This window comes from Spea bombifrons, chromosome 7 (assembly GCF_027358695.1).
Source record: "Spea bombifrons isolate aSpeBom1 chromosome 7, aSpeBom1.2.pri, whole genome shotgun sequence".
Taxonomy (NCBI): Eukaryota; Metazoa; Chordata; class Amphibia; order Anura; family Pelobatidae; genus Spea; species Spea bombifrons.
This window is the reverse complement of record NC_071093.1, coordinates 41,942,171-41,959,264: the sequence shown is the minus strand read 5'-3', so window position 1 is coordinate 41,959,264 and position 17,094 is coordinate 41,942,171. Positions and strand designations below refer to the sequence as shown.

The window sequence follows — 17,094 nt, the reverse complement described above, 5'->3', positions numbered from 1 at the left end:
CTGATCGCTGTGGCCGTGAAGGGTTTTAGTTATGCTTCATCCAAACCTTAAACTTCCCGAGTGTCCAACCACCTTAAACTTGCCTATCATTGTGGGAACTGTAACACCGCCGCTAAACGGGCTATTATTCATAATCCTGCTGCAGAGGTTAATAACGATGAGTAAATGTGACAAGTAAATGTGCCCCCCCCCAAAAAAAAGGCCCTTTCCCATCACCAGATAGCACAATTTGTTTGTTTTTGCTGGTTTATGTACCAGTATATATTAAACGACTCATTTTCTACTTGACATATACCCCCCCCAAACACACAATTTGCATATTTTGCAGTCTAATATATAAAGTCACATTTCTAATAATATGGCTTATTTTTCTCTGTAGAGTAACAAATCTTCACATACAGAAAAGTCTGATAGAAACCATCCGCTGAACACAGCATTCGGGCACCGGGGGTACTCCAAGATACATGTAAACCCATGTCACCTCCCAGAGGGACTGCGCGTAGATGCTGTGATCAAAGGGATTATTTTACCGTTTACTTTTATTAATTCTTCCTTCCATAGGAAATTCTGCTAGCGCATGGTCAGTCACGTCACCAGTCTTAGAAGACGCAAGCAAGAAAGTGACGTGACATTCCTGAAAAGAAAGACAACGGGACATCTATTTACATGATGTGTTGCACGTACACACGGCTGTAACATGCTGCTGCTATACCACTGTCCAAGTCACAAGAGTGCTTCAGTGCCTCATTGCCTGTACATCATAAACTGCCATCATAGAGGACATTAAGAATCAAGCTGTCACAGAAGCGGAACAAAGATGGCGCCAGTTCGAGGACCCCGCGGGCCACGTACTCCGCGCTGCACGGGGCAGAAAAGTGGATCGCCGGGGACACCCGCTGCACGCATGTAGTGAAAGACATGGCTACACATAAAGACATTTCATGGACAATGAAATGGTTACTTGTAAAACTGGCAAGTATTCATACAAACCTAAGACCAGCCAGGTCACATGGAAAGATTATCCGACTAGCTACTCTTTAGTATATTACAATGCAGCATCTTTAGTTTTAAGACAAAAACTGGTCCGGAGGTCTGTTGCCTCATCACTAGTGATCGAGGTGAGTACGCAATTTTGAAAGGAGCGAAACCCTCCTAGGTCGAGTCACTGATGGGCTGTCCGCTAGTGGCGATCCCAGCTTCAAAGGGGGGTTCTTTCCGTACAGGATCCGTGCTGGAAAGCTCCTGGGCCAAGTCATTGAAACGAGATATGTAGTCTATGCTGTTTTCGTTCATGAGGCAGGCCAGATGAGAATCCACCACCTGGAAACAAGAAGGGACTCGGGTCATAGATGTAGAGCCACATGTGCATTCAAGACATCAGAGATCACACAGTACTTTTCCTTTTAATCCCTTTATCAATCATATCGCTTTCAATATTACAGACGATCTCCAAACCCCCACAGCTTTTCTCTGCATGACACCGGACAGGGTTTCCGTTCACTAACCTCGGCTACGTCCGACATAGAGCGAGACACGAAGGAATCGCGGGAGCTCGCGTCCAGTAAGGACGTTTCACTGGCGCCTCCTGCAGATGCTGGTAAGGTTTTCTTGCTCTTGTCAGGCGAAATGAAACTGGCTGTGAGCAGAAAAAAGAAAGTCTTATTAGTGACAGACGCAGAACCAGCTAAATAACTGAACCAACTCCAAGCTGATGGACACAAGAGAACATTCTGCCTTTTGTTAAATCGAAACTCTGCTAGCCTGTTTTCAAAGCTCATGCAAGTCACGAACCCATCAATACTCTTTCGTGTGGCCCTTTGTGATGGATACTCACAGAATAAGCTGCTGAGAGAGGAATCGGTGGAGTCATTGGGGTACCACTGAGGATCATGACTGGGAGAGGCAATCCAGTTCGGCTGGGGGAACGAGGATGGGAAAGGAAGACTCTTTGAGTTGTCATTGAGTTTGGCTGGGGACAACGAGGCAGCTTCTCCTGTAAGTAAAATAAAAATATATACAAATATAAGGCGTGCAGAGAGAACTTTAAAGAAACTTCAGCTATCTTTCCGAATAGCAGATATTCGATATTTGGAACATTTATAACCTTAACACATTGCAACAATGTAGGTTTATATAAACCATTAATCCAGGACATGTGACAGCTACAAACTTACCATACTGCCCGGAGCTAATGGCAATTTCAATGATCGAGTCGCTGATGTGCGTGACGGAGTCTCCTTGCGATAGGACGTCATCGGGGGGGCCAGGCAGAGAGATGTCCAGCAAGGAGGAAACATTGGGGGGAGAGAGGCAGCTGGTACTGCTGTTTGGAGCGCAATTGGACGAGTTTGCTGTAACGCTGTAAAGGGAGTTCTAGAAAAGAGTAGCCAGAGAGCCTGTTAGTGCTTTGCTTAATCCACCAAAGTACCATTATCCACCCGCAACCAAACTGTCATTGTTTTGGTGAACGTATTTTAACTAAAAAACATTTAAATATTTATCAAACCCAAAAAACCCTAGCAAAATGAGCAAAAACATATAGTGCTTGGGTTACCACTATAAAGGAGTAACAGCCTTAATGCAGAATTACACTATATGGACAGAAGTATTGGGACACCTGAACGTTACAACAACAGAGACTTTTATAACATTGCATTCCAAATACATAGACATTAATATGAAGTTGCCCCCCCCCTCCCCTTTGCAGCTACCACTCTTCTGGGAAGGCTTCTTTGGGGATTTTTGCCCATTCATCCAGTAGACCATTTGTGGGGTCCGGCACTGATGTTGGACAAGACATTTTGGACAATGCTCTGCTTCCATCTTTGTCAGAATTTGGGGGGAAGACCCTTTTCTGTTCCAGCAGGACTGTGACCCACCGCACAAAGCAAGCTCCATAAAAGACATGGTTGGATGAGTTTGGTGGGGAAGAACTTGACCCATCAGACACCTTTGGGATGAACGGCAACGGAGATTGCGAGCCAGACCTTCTCGTCCAAGATCAGTGCCTGACCTCACAATAAGCTCTACTGGATGAATGGCAAACATTTGTACAGAAACACCCCAAAATCTTCTGGAAAGCCTTCCCAGAAGAGTGGAACCTGTTAGAGCTGAAAGGGGGGGGGGGGTCAACTACATATTAATGTCTATGTATTTAGAGTGCAATGTAATAAAAAAACCCTTTTGGTGTAATGGCCAGGTGTCTCAATACTTTTGTCAATTTTGAAACAGAACCTTATACAAGAAAAGTCATTGTAATGTTGCCAAGAGTTAGGAGACACTGTAGGGACCAAAAAGGTTTCCCTACGTCTTACAATAAACCTGACGTTTTGGAAATCCCCAGGCTGCTACCCAGAATACTTAGGTGCAACCCAATCACTGCGATTACCAGACGAATATCTGTGGATATGATTGCACCCCACAACGTTACTCAATGTGCAAAGATTGAATCTGTGTCAATACCTGGAAGGGTGGGATTGGTCCTTGCACATTTGAAGATGAAAGGGCCATAAAGGGTATAGGGTCCTAGGGAAAAAACAACACAAAAGAATTGTTAGAGAGGAGAAGATAGATGCTCAAGAAGGGGTTTATGCAGTGGCAATAAATAAATAAATAGTGAATTTGGGGTTTGGGAAGGACAGCTGGAGAAAATAAAAGCGTTCATGGGTAAATGTCAAGAGTACCTGGGGGCAAACTGTCACTTGTATGGCATCTCCACTGGTACTGTTTGAAGAAGATTCCTGAGCTGCACCAGACAATCCATCAGGATTTATGGGGCCGATGCCAGTAAAGCCGTTTGTCCCCAGCTCATTAAGCGAGTGTCCAGGGATGATACCCGCAGTCTTGGCAGCCAGATCAATAGCACCTGTTGGGCAAGGATTACCATGGCATTATATCTAATTTACTCACACCTCTGCTTGGCAAAAAAAACAACTATTAAACAACTCTTCTATGTTTTTAAAGTCTGGAGGGCAAACTTGTAATGCGCTTAAATACTTGGGCCAGAAAGGAATCTAGTACCGTGACTCAATGAACAGAGTCTACGTCTATTCAATAAGGGTTTGTCCATTAACTTGCTGATCAGTCCTTCCAGGCTGAACGACTACGGATAACATGTACTCACCGGATAGAGAGTTGTCAGCAGGGGAAGGGATTGCTTTCGAGACTATAGGTTGCGCAATAGTAGCATTGCTGAGGGCAGAGTGAATGGGGCGAAAAGAGCCTCTTCCTAAAAAGAGAAAAGAGGGTTATAAATTGCAAGGAGTTACCCGATGCTCCAAAACAAAATTGTGTAAAATGCAAGTTCGTACAAATAAATCCAGTGCAAACAGGTTAAATTTAGTGAAACAGCGGGCCAATAATATGGAAAAATTAAATATGGAAGACAGAACCCCTGCCGTCCTACTAAATGAGTGGACAGGGTGTTCTGTGAGTACAGTGGCCAGACATTATGAATGGGGTACATTAGATATGGTGTGTCGTTATGTAACCATAGGCCACCACTTCAGTTTAAAGGGTTAATTTAAGGAAGAGTTTGTCAATGCAGTACCTGCAACAGAAGAGTTGGGAAAAATACTGAAAGAACACATGTGGGGGGAGGTACTGCCAGACGGCCGAGGAAGAAGTGTTCTCTGCAAAGAAAAAAAAAAGCGGGATTTGATTAAGTGAGGGAGCCAAAAATCAACTAACAATCCACATTAATAATGTAACTGTTCTTCTAGTAGATTATCATTGGTTTGGAAAGATAAGTAATGTGCGATACAGTTTCTATTTTAATATCTGTCCACTCGTGACCCTCCGCATGTTAAACCAGACCCATCTCCTGGTCATCACTTAATAGAGGGTGAGGGTATTTATTCCAATTACCCAAAAATGTACACGCACACAAAAAAAAACAAAAACAATATAATATATATATATATATATATATATATATATATATATATATATATATATATATATATATATATATATAAAAATATCTCCAGAGCTATCCGGCTGCTCGACGTAATAAAAAAAGGCAGCATTTGGAGAACTAGAGAAGCATCCGGCTCGTTATTCACCTGAACTACGAGGGGTTTCCGAAGTTGGCGGCTTCTCTGTTTCTTTGTCTTCGGAAGGTAAAGCTCAGGCTGTAACAATACAAAAAAGGTCCATGAGGGGGGGGCAGAAATATGGGGAAAAGAAAGATATGGGGGGTAACAGCGAAGGAACATGGCAGAACTTCTGAAACCGAGGGCCACGAAAACCTCATAGATTATGTATTCTCTACACATACTTAAACTTTAGCAATGTTCATATAATGCTGCATCTTGTAGGCATAGCTATGGTACTTTGATACTGGCCCACAGAGGTCCCTCGATTGATTGTTCATAGATGAATCATAACATGGTTCCCCTTCGATTACACCCATAGCCCCCAGCTGCTGGCGACTTGCCATTTCAGATTCCTTGCTCGGAGCGGAGACTTTTGAATGTCGACTGTTTGGAGGCAACATCGTGGGAACTGCAAATATAGCGCCATCACTGCTGCTTGTCACGGGCCCCAAAGGACGGCCAACCAACAGCGGACCTGACAGGCTCCCAAAAGCTGAAGGAACGAGAACAATGAATGAATCAGCATGGAAATACAGGATTCTGGAACACCTGGAAAGCCATCGTATTGATGTTACTTTGTCTCCGGCATGAGGACTTCAAATACTTGCTCGAAACCAGTTGGCCATGGCGTGAACACTCACCTGAGGTACTGGAGGCTGTAGAGAAGTTTGTATGGATGTGTGTTACAGGCTGCGCACTCAGACACTCGGGGTTTCTCGATAACAGGGCGATGACTTTGTGTGAGGGTGTCAGAACCTGCTCCTGGGGCAGCTTCAGAGGAGACGTGGCCACCGATGTCGTTTCGGGACCCTGCGAAGGCTGAAACGCAAGCAAAACCGTGTTGTAACGTTCAAGTAGTGGCCAAACAAATCTTTTCTGTTGTGCCATTTTCTGGAAGTCTATACCTGGAGCCATACATAGCGTCGGCCTCAATGGGGCATTATGCGAGACTTTGGCGATCTTATCTGTAAAGGGCCAGCTTGGCCCACCAAGGATATTATAATACGTCTACTATGCAGAAAGCTGCAGCAGGCTAGACTACAGCAACAAGGACTGACAAGGTAAACACACACAACGTCAAGCTAACGTTTTTGGAATTAGAAGAAAACCTTTTCTCTTTCAATAAGATGGAACTATGCAGTGTCAGAGAGCGGGGATAGGTTGAGTTTTGTTGTGGCACAGAAGTTTCACGTGATGAGGGAACAATTTCGTAACTAGGGACGGGTAAAGGAACCTTTCGTGCTACCAAGTTTCCTGGGAAAATAATATAATTATACAGGCACCCCAATCCACATTCAAATCTATGATCAGAAACCAGGCGTGCGCAGTGGGACTGGAAGTGTAAGATTTTGCATGTGTGGGGTCATTGATGAGGCAACAAGATGCACGCACCGTATTACACGGTATCCCCAAAATCTCAGAACACCTCCCTAGACAACTGATGAAAATATTAAAAGGAAGGCATTTAGTCTGAAGCCTGTTCTAGAATCTTTTTCAAGAAGTCTCTAAACAAATTTGTTTCATGAAGAAAATGGGTCACAGGTATACCGACATCCCTAGCTAAAAAGGACCCTGGAAACGCATGCAAGCCAGTTAGCGCTAACTTACGGTTTTAGGGTTCACTTCCGTAGAGATGAGGCGCAAGAGGCAGTTTAGAAGTCTCTGCTTGTGTTGCAGAGGGGAGCTCGAGTCATCTGGGCTAGGGGGCGCCAGCCACTCATATTCTAATTGCAGTTTTCCTGGTTTGCCTAACATGAGGTAGACCTCGGCTAGCGTCAGATTTTCAGAAGTCTGTTGGTTCCAGCCCTTCTGACGTACTTGCTCTATTAGCTGGTTAGAGTCGTCACAGGGTGCTTTGGATGAACCCGTTGGCTCCTTCTCCTGAGTGGCCGTTCCTGAAGTTTCCGTAGTGCAAGGTTCTGGCTGAACGTTTTCAGTCTGCAGGTCTGTATGCCCTTGCCCTGGAGGAACTTCTCCTGAAGTTGTGGGAAGAGCCTCTGGGGACTTGGGTGAGCTCGCAGAAGCGCTGTCTGTGCAAATGCTTTCCTCTGGAACAATAGGGTCCTGGCTAGAATTCAGACTAGTAGGTGATGGATCCATTAGTGATGGTCCCTCTACAGCAGGTGGCTGGCTGCCAGATGCTTCGCATATTGTCTCTGCTGGAGAGTTCGCAAGCTCAGGAGGAGATCTATCAGGGGTCCTCGGACCATCGGTAACCCCTTCAGAAGGAACACTGTCCATGCAGCCATTCTCTGCTGTTGGAGTCCCAGCTGTAGAATCATCAATAGCATCATCTACTTTGCCCCCCTGCTTACTGTCTGTCCCACCTCGGGGACACTTCTGCTGGACTTTTGTTGTGCCTTGCCGAGTCTGAGTGCCAAGGATCTGGGCAGGTGGCAGTAGATGAATGTCTTTAACACCTTGTTTGCACTTGCCAGTCTCCTGCCAATGGACGGTACAATAGGCCTTTGAGTGCACCACTCTGGCAACGCCAGGTAAAGGAGAGAGAGCAGCCGACTCAACTGGGAAGAGGACCAACTCGTCTTCAGGTTCTTGTGGCCCCAGCTCTGCTTGCTGATGGTCTTCCAAGCTCTTTCGCTGAGAGATAGTATTTAAGGAACATAAACAGCCCAGTAAATACTTAACAGCAGGAACTCATCCACTTCCTATCTAACAAAACTTGATTCTACAAAATGACTTTTTGGTGCACCATCGGATTTCCCATTTGGGATAAAATTTACGTTGGCACCTTATCTCTTTAACTGCAAAAATACAAAGGATACAATTCGAACCTCGTGCAGGACCCATTTCTGTTGGAGAAACTCAATTAGACTGGAGACCTTCCGATGCAACTCCACAATCATCCTAGGAGATAAAAACATTACATGAAAGGCCCATAGAACGGCCACTTTCCAAAAGAACAGATCACCTGTCATAGAATGTGGCAAAGAGAAAATCTATTCACAATGTGAGAAAACTGTATCCCATTTTAAATAGCAAGTAGACACACAATGCACATGGAGATTTGATCCCCCTGGACAATGGACCTTCTTTCTTTACCTGAGTCGAGGATTCTGGGCTAAGCTCTGCACCCGGGCCCAGGCTTGGTTGTTCCGTGGCTGGAGCTCTACAGGCAGTTTCAGTGGAAGCCGCACTGGCTTCAGATCCTCTTCATCACTCACACCTGAGGACAAGCGTGGGATGCAGAGCTCATCAGAGGAACAGACCACAGCACAATTCATATATACATACACACACACACACACACATATATACATACATACACATACCACACGACTTCCTTCTTTTTGGAGAATACATTTCACAGATGCCATTTACATTGTCCACGATCCCAATACTTTAAGCCAACATGCCCCTTTGTTTTATTTTTGGGTCACGTAGAATACATTTACTCTCTGCATTAGTGCAACAGTACACAAGCCTTCAATATATATATCTCCTTACTGTGTTGTCAATCATACTCAGACCACAGAATCTCTTAAAGAGTGTACCTGTCTTGCCCTCTGGTTCACAGAGTTTCTTCAACGCTCGGCACATGGGAGCCTTGATCCGCAGGTTCCTGCCTTTGTGTCGCACAGTGGTTGCTCTATTAATGAATGAGAAAAAAATGGATATGGCCATGTTAGCCCATGTTTAAAAAACCAAAACCATATCTTGGCATAACACAAGATCAAACAAGTTAGGGTCAACAGCCAGATAATAAGCCATATCTCTAGACTTCATCAAGTATTGGCATTCTCAGTATCCTATCAGTACTAAAACAGACAAGCCAATTCTTCCTAAAAAGAGTTCCAAGACTAATATTTAAAGGGGTAGCCATGCTCTATTTATGGATCAGTGAATAAACCTGGTCAGTCTGGAGAGCTACTATCTGCTCTCAAGGTAACTAAACCAAACGGTATATGGTCCATAAGGCTGACACTCCAAAGCATATTATATAAACGACTCCTGAGAGCAGTTTGTATGCAAGACTCTGGTTGCTGTAAAAGAAACACCAGCGCAGGACATTTACTTACCCCAACTGTATCAGCTCGTTCAGTTTGGCTGCATTCTTGTCACCCAAACCTGGGTAGGAAAAAAGTAGGAGACTTTAAGGATGACATGGTGCTCGCAGTAACACACTAGTAGTCAACATGTCCTGGTTTTAAAGAGAAAAGTCTGAATTTTTAGCAGAAGTAACCTTTACTGCACCCATACCCAATTCTAACGAATAATCTTCTAAACTACAATTGTTTTTAGATTAGCTTTTTTTTCTCTTTTGCTAATAAATGCATAAATCCATCATATGCAGTCAAAAGAAATCAAAATATAGGAAGGATGGATTGAAAACACAGGTGGGAAGAAAACAAACACAAAAAAACAAAAACACTTACAGCCGCCGATCTTCTTTCGAAGCTCTCCATAACAGATAAGGCCATAAAGCTCCTGAGAGGACTTCTTGAGATTTCGAGAAAATACTACAAGGAACAAAATGATAGAAGTTGGGAATGACGCTGGATTGCACAGTCAATCATGGAAAAAGGAAGCAAGAGGAAAATCCACAAACACTTTAAAGTCTAAATAAAAAAAATAAGCAATATTGTGGGGAAGATTTAGACAATAAAGGCAGGAAAACAATCATAAACAGGCCAGAGATGTACATGATGCTGGAGGAGGGCAGTCTCACCATTGCTGAAGTCTATGTACTTGGAGATCTTGTGCCAGGTCCTGTAGTAGAAATGCCGCACCTGCTCCTTGTTCTTCACCATGCTGGTCGGCTTGGACTTCTTCTTGTACTTTAGGGCAATGTTATTTTGAATGGCTTCAAAGTCCTTCCCGTGCTACGCAGAGAAAACACAAGATCACAATAACCTTTCATTTGGGGGGTCAACTCTTCTTGGTTGTGGTTGGAAGTTATCCAGCACCCCACAAGCGGTCTTTAAACGGGAAAAGCATCTTATGTGGTAACAAAGGGAATGACACACGCATTGCATGTTACTAAGCAGGGTGCTAGGTTTACCCTGAAAGTTTACATCCATGGTCTACTGGATGTGGCAGAATATACACCATTGAAGTGGGTAACAGGCAGCTCTTGGGGGCGCTCAACCACTGGCAAGCTAAAGCATACAGGACAGCAGCTTGTTAGCTAGTAATCCTTCCCAACTCACTTCAAATAGTGCTTCAAAGAATGTGTTTTTGTCCTCTGTGCTCCAAGACTCCCATTGTCTCCGCACCTTCTTCGTGCTCCCTTCATCCTTCTCACCAGCAGGGGGCACCACATTTCGGCCAGAGGTCTTTGGGGCGCTGGTGGCCACCCTCGAGGAGCAGCTGGGTGGAGATGGAATTGCATTGTGCACACCTGGAAACACAAAGGGTGGACAATTTCTCATCGGTCGCCACTCAAGTGTTGGGTCTGAATAATATTAACACAGACCAGTGGTTTATCTAGAGATCCGTGCTCTGGTGCAAAATTCCAGGAAAGCACCATAGCAAACCGATAGAACAGTCCGATTAGCAAAGAACATTCCAGGAAGTGCATTCTTTGTACAATACCCCAATAATTGCTAAGAGACCAGAAATCTATATCAAACTTTTTTTTTCTTCTAATTGGCAGTTCATTATTAATTAGTTCATTATTAACTATTTTCATCGTCCCGTATTGTGATAGCGCTTTGGAATCTGCCGGCGCAATATTAATTAATGTAATAAATCCACTAAGATGACATCTGGCACTAATAATATTAACACTGCAAGTGCCAGGAGTGGAATTCAAATCTTGGAAACGGCTCCGGCATAAGCTCTGTCCGACTTCAGCCTTCAGTCTTTGAGTGGCAGGTATTGCTTTTTTCCTGCCACATTTCTGCTTTAGCATGATTTTAATCCAATGCTTCCTGATAGATATATATATATTATATATATATATACACACAAACAGGATGTATCAGGAGGACAGCTCCCACGTGTGCTATTAAATTGTACTAAAGCACACAAGCAGTGGGACTGCAGAATGAAGTCAGAGTGTATTTTTAGAATGAAAATCTGACATTGTGTACGCAGAAAGGCGGCTTCGATGTCCTCCTCCTCTGCATCCTACAGAAAGCACTTCAGTATAGGAACGCTTCTTATACTCCGCCGATTCTGCGGCCATTTAAAACACATCGGCGTGGATTCTGCAACAAGGAGGTTTGGAGCCGGGCATTTAAATCCACAGACTTCACTTTGATATTATGAACGGCCAACCCCAGTGAGCTGCGTCTGCACAATGTATAGTCAAGTTGATGATCTCAAAAGCTCTCATTATTTCCCTTTAAATCCCCAGGACTGGTGAAAAGCCAAGGCACAAAACGAAATATATTCATGATATCTTTGCATTTTTATTTTTTTTTTTATTGTTTTTTTTAGTACTGTTGGACTAAGTCATAGCAAAAGTGCTGAAAATACTTGCGTGAAAAAGAAAAAAAAAACCTAAAAAAAGCCTTTTGTTCCTTAAAGGGTTAATTCATCACCGAGGAAGGAGGGGAAAAAATTCTTATGTTTTTTTTGTAAAAATTTTTTGAAGATATGCAGACAGAACAAACAATAATAAAAATTATTTTTAAAGCACAACTCTGCTGCAAAGTCTTAAAAGTGGTCTTATCGCCACGGCAACTGACAGCAAGCTTCAATCAACAGGAACATTTTGTTTGCGGCCATTGTTTTAAAAACTCGGCACCAGAATCTCTCTTTTGTACATAAACCCGCTCTATTGTTTGTAATAAAATAAAGTGCTAAATATTCAACCCAAACTTGTGATCTTAAATTCTGAGATATTCCTGTGTCACTAAAAACTGGCACTGAATTAATGTATATTTCTGTTTATTTTTTGTTAAATATATCAAAACACCATATCACACGTGTTGGAATTACTTTTTGCAAAATTCATTAGAATGTGGTCAGTTAGTAATAAATAGATTTATATCCGCAGGATTATACATTAATCCGCAAAATCCCTTGTACTTTTATCATGTGAATATTCTTAAATACAAAATTTGTAAAAAAATTAAAGTTAAAGAACTGTAATTTAAACCGATCTTTTAAATAAAATATAAATTGGATTTGGAAGGTGAGGATACATCCACAGATCTGCACATTAACAGCACTTTATGTAATACCATATATACACCATTTTTTTAATTAAAAAAAAAATAATTAAAAAAATTGGATAAATGATGCACACGATATATGATGATTTTTTTGTATTTATGCACATTTTTAACTTTGGAGAAATTATCTGTTCTCCCCTACACAGAATTCTTATTCTAACACCCTTATTGATTTTTAAATAAATGACTTATTAAATACAATAAAACTATATATTACACACACACACACACACACACACACACAACAGTAATGAGCATAGATGCGTTTCCAAGGTTTTTAAATAATCTGTTAACCTTTTGTTTCTGTATCTGTCATTAAAGCAACAAAATGGCGAAACTGGTTATTACCCCATCCATTGTCACCAACCCGATTTTATCTGTACTAAACAGAAACAGGAATGGGTGTGCACGCAACAACGTAGTAGCGTCAACCCTCGTAGGAGCGTAAAATACATAGTTACATAGTTAATTAGGTTGGAAAAAAGACGTATTGCCCATCAAGTTACATAAAATAAAATTACATAAAAAATATTTTTTTAAAAAAAATTCCTTTAACTCCAAGGCAATCAGACTCAACCAGGATCATCATTTCTTTATCCACTTTAACTCATGATAACTCTGGATGGTTTTCTAGATATGAAACGTATGCAAACGATTTTTCAATATATTGATTGAATTGGGCAAAACGACTTCGGATGGCAGCCCATTCCACAATTTAACGGTATTAAATTTAAAGGAGCCTTTTCTAGATTTGAGACGAAGGCTATACAATTTAATGTAACCGAAGGCTTCATCAATTTTACACTGCAGCAGGCAATCAATAATAGAGTGGAAATAATGATATTTCAGGTATATTTTTGTGACGCACCAAGAGGTAGCTTTCAAAAGTCTTGTGTGAAATATGCAAATAATTTACTCCAAATCTGGGCAAAAATGGAAAACATCCTTATAACAAGACGCATTTATAAAGTCAGAATTATTTTTTTGTTTTTAAATGTATTTAACCCATGTATTTTAAAAAAAAAAATCTAAAATGTAATGGGCAATAATGCATCATATACTTAAAATTGAAAGCGCTAAATTAAATTATTGAACAAAAAAAGTGAAGCCTGTGCAAAAAGCATATGCAGAACAAAATATTTACAAATTAATATTAAATATACAAATTAAAAATTAAATTATTATAAGCTTTTTCACAGATTGTGTAAAAATATGAAATATAAATACTGTTCTTATATCAACTGTTGGGGGGGGTTTCATTATAGTAAATTTGCATCATACAGATGGTGCCATAAAACAGAAGCTTCTGTCAAACATGCCTTTAGCATGTTTATGTCACATATCCATGTAGTCGTTAAGGATCGTATTACACTTAACCTCAATTAGATGTTCCAGAAGCACATGTGAAGAGGAACCCATGAGCCATTATCCCACCTGATGCGGAAAGATTACGCACTCGCTTTCAATGTGCTGCTAACCCAAAAGGCATTTAAAGGGTTAACTTGTGAAAGGGCAGCCAGGTAAGCATTGCTTTGCTTCTTAATATTTTGGATTCCCACCTGGAATTTAAAGGTTTAAATTGTTTGAGGTTTAATTTCTAGTATGCTGCCCAACCATTTGAAATGTAAAGGGTTAAACCGTATAAAGGACAGCGGGGGAGCAAAGCTTTACCTTTCAGTATATTGGCCACCCCCTCTGACATTTAAAGAGTTAAACTGTTTGAGGTTCAGACTTCTACTATGTTGCACATGCGTCTGGCATTTGAAGGGTTAACTCTCGGTGGGTTGCATGGGTGAATCACTTATTTTCAGCATGCCACCCATCCAGTATTTTACGGGTTAAATATCCGATGGTTGCACCGACGAGCCATCATGGCTTTTCGTTATTCTATCGACTTGGCTGGCATTTTAAGGGTTAAATCATTTGGGGGTCAGATGTGCAAGCAATCACTGCGATCCACCACGTTGCAATGCATGTGGCATTTAAAGGGTTAAACCACCGAGGGTCGAGTCGTGTAAGCAATCACAACTTTACAGTAGGTTACCCACTTATCTGGCATTTAACTGGTTACAAATACTTTGGAGTCACATAGGTAGGCGAAGCATTGCTTTCCAGTTATGCTGTTACGAGTTTGTCATTTAAGAGGTTGTCATTTTCAGGGCTGCCTGCGCAAGCAACTACACCTCGTGGGGCATTTAAAGAGATTAAATCGTTAAAAGGAGAATTGCAGCTTTATAGTACGCTGGCCACTCATCTGGCATTTAACTGGTTAAAAGCCCTTGGCGGGTCGGATAAGTATACAGCGATTGGCTTTCCAGTTACGCCGTTACCCACCTGCCATTTAACAGGTTAAGCCTTTGAGCGCTGGATGAGCAAAGCAATTAACACTTGCGTGTGGCATTGAAGGGGTTAAACCCGTGAAGGCGAGGAGGGCAAGATATCACCGCTGCCCAGTCTGCTACCTGCCCTTCTGGCACTTAAAGGGTTAAGCTGCTTGGGCATACCGTCCACAGAAAGCCCGTCAGCGTCCATCTTCTGTCCGCGTCACGCGGGACACATCTCTACGCAGGGCGCAGCGGCGCGCATCACCCTTCACGATAGGAAAACTTTATTTAAATTAAAACAGAACATTATTCCTAAAAGGAGGGTAATTTCCACGCTATAAAAGCATCCATTTGCCCCCTTTTATTGAGTCACCCCTTTAATTTAGGGTGACATTGCCCCAGGCTGGGGGCGAGTGTGCGCACCATCACCGGCGCCGTGAACGCGCCTACATTTTGTTTCCGTTTACCCCAAAAGTTAATTGTTGGGTGGGTGCCGGTGGGTGTGCATGCGCGGTCAGCCCCCAGAGCCCCATCACACGCGGGGTCCGGCGGCTGCGCGGGGTCCGTACCTTTGCTTTTTGTGCTGGTGCCACAGAAATCCCTCCTTATCCTCTTACTGTGCGGCCTGACGCTGGACCTCAGAAAATGGTGCTGGTCCTGCTGGCCGGCGGACGGCTGCTGGGGTGTCGGGACCTTTTGGGGTCCCCCGTCGGGGGTCTCGGGAAGGTCTTCACCTCCCCCTTTGACCCCTGGCTCTTCCACTTCTGTGGTGTCTCTCTCTTCTTCAGGTCCCAGCGCTCTCTTGTTTGGTTTTCTCAACCTCGTCTCTCCACTCTTCAGCTTCACTGTCATCCTAAAAAACAGCAGAGGCTCAAACACAAAAACACACCATTACCCCACCAACTGCTACCCCGGCCCCTCAACACCCCCTCTGGGCCTACAAATCAACCCCAAATACCCCAAATCTGGGGCAACAATCAGAAGTTAGAGAGAAAGAGAGAGGCACAAGCAGAGAGCTCTGAACAACATGGCCGCCATTGTTAGTGACAAATGCTCTTGCACTGTCCCGACTGCACAACCTGGGCTGGATCCCCCTCTAAACTCCACGGGATGGGCTTCCCGGGTGGGCTGGGGGGCAGAGGGGTCCCTGGGCATGGTCCCCGGGCCCTGATAGTGGCCGGAGGGCTGAGGTAAAGGGGACACATCGGGGCAGCTTTTTGTTGTTGCCTCAGCAAGAAACCCGACATGATGATCAGGCAGCAGCCGCCTCGACTCAGCTCGCTCGCCGTCATAAAAAGTGATTTGGAGCCGCCGATCCCTACCCATTCCGGTGTCCCCGGCACCCCTCGGGGGTCGTCTTCTTCCTCACCATGGTTCCGTGCTGTCCCGAGCCTCGGTTCGCCCGGGATCGCCCATATTAACGGAGGAAAGAGCAGCTCTGCTCTGCGCCCTCGTCTCCTTCTGCGTGTCTCTGGCTGGGGCTGGAAACTCGTTTCCACCAAACTGCACGCTCCAAGCCAGCAAAAGCGCGGAGGGAGACCCCTCACAAAACTGCCCCTAACTCCCGATCGGGGGCTCGTATCGACCCCCCAAAACACGCATCGGAAAGCCAAGACCCCCAGCTTTCAGAAACCGTATTCGGACCCTCAAGGGCCCTTTCTGATTTTAAACAGCACGGCTTCCAATTTGGGGGGGGACAAACACTGGGACTGAGAGAGGATCTGAACTTTGCTTGCTACGTCATCATCTTGAAACCTTTCAAATTAAATATATAGATTTTAAGAAAAGAAAAAAACACTATTTAAACTACAATTAAAAATGAATAAAAACAACAAATCACACAGCCCCACACAAAGAAACTGGAGATCTTCACACCCATTACAACAGACTCTGAAACACGTTTCCAAAGGGCAGACAACATGCCCCACAACAATGGATTCCAAAATCCACAATATTTAGCCCCAAAAGAACAACCACATTTTTTGAAATTGAAGATTAAAGAATTACTTTATGAAATTCTCTATTTTCATTCTTAAAACCTCCAGAAAATTCTGAAACACAAAACATTATCCTTCATGCAATAAAACAACTAATATCATCCCTATTATGGAAGATAATAGAGAGACATCAAAGAAAATTGCAAAAAAAACAAAACAAAGAAATTTATAAACATTTTTAAAGATAACAACCAGGAAAGATACCTAAAAAAATCCTCCATAAATCTGAAACTAAAAGTCAGGTCTAGGAATGTAATTAAGTATTGCATAACATTCCCTGCTAATGAATGGCAATCTAGATGGAATTTAAAGTGTTTGATAATGTAAATAATTAACATTCTAATCATAATATATTTATATATATATATATAACAAAAATATTAGGGATTTATCTCCAATCCTTAAAATATGACAAATATCCTCACAAACAGAAATTTTGTTATATGACATGTGCTACTTCACTTTTATTCTATAATAATGTAAAATTGCAACAATTTTAAATAAAATAGAGACAATCTTGGTCTATATAAAAAAA

General features: G+C 42.7%; 1 protein-coding gene across 1 annotated transcript; it reads right to left on the bottom strand.

Moving 5' to 3' along the window:
• Positions 1-617: 617 nt before the first annotated feature.
• CRAMP1 (cramped chromatin regulator homolog 1) lies at positions 618-16,009 on the bottom strand. Its single transcript, XM_053471897.1, has 22 exons — positions 15,885-16,009; positions 15,132-15,415; positions 10,265-10,455; positions 9,784-9,937; positions 9,491-9,574; positions 9,134-9,182; positions 8,609-8,703; positions 8,157-8,280; positions 7,880-7,961; positions 6,705-7,694; positions 5,738-5,915; positions 5,408-5,589; positions 5,064-5,132; positions 4,550-4,631; positions 4,124-4,228; positions 3,684-3,865; positions 3,463-3,525; positions 2,175-2,373; positions 1,835-1,993; positions 1,506-1,636; positions 894-1,320; positions 618-858 (listed from the first exon to the last, which is right to left on the bottom strand). The coding sequence occupies exons 1-21, from the start codon at positions 15,932-15,934 to the stop codon at positions 1,153-1,155; spliced, it is 3,621 nt and encodes a 1,206-aa protein (XP_053327872.1). The 5' UTR covers positions 15,935-16,009; the 3' UTR covers positions 618-858; positions 894-1,152.
• Between the last annotated feature and the right edge of the window lie 1,085 nt (positions 16,010-17,094).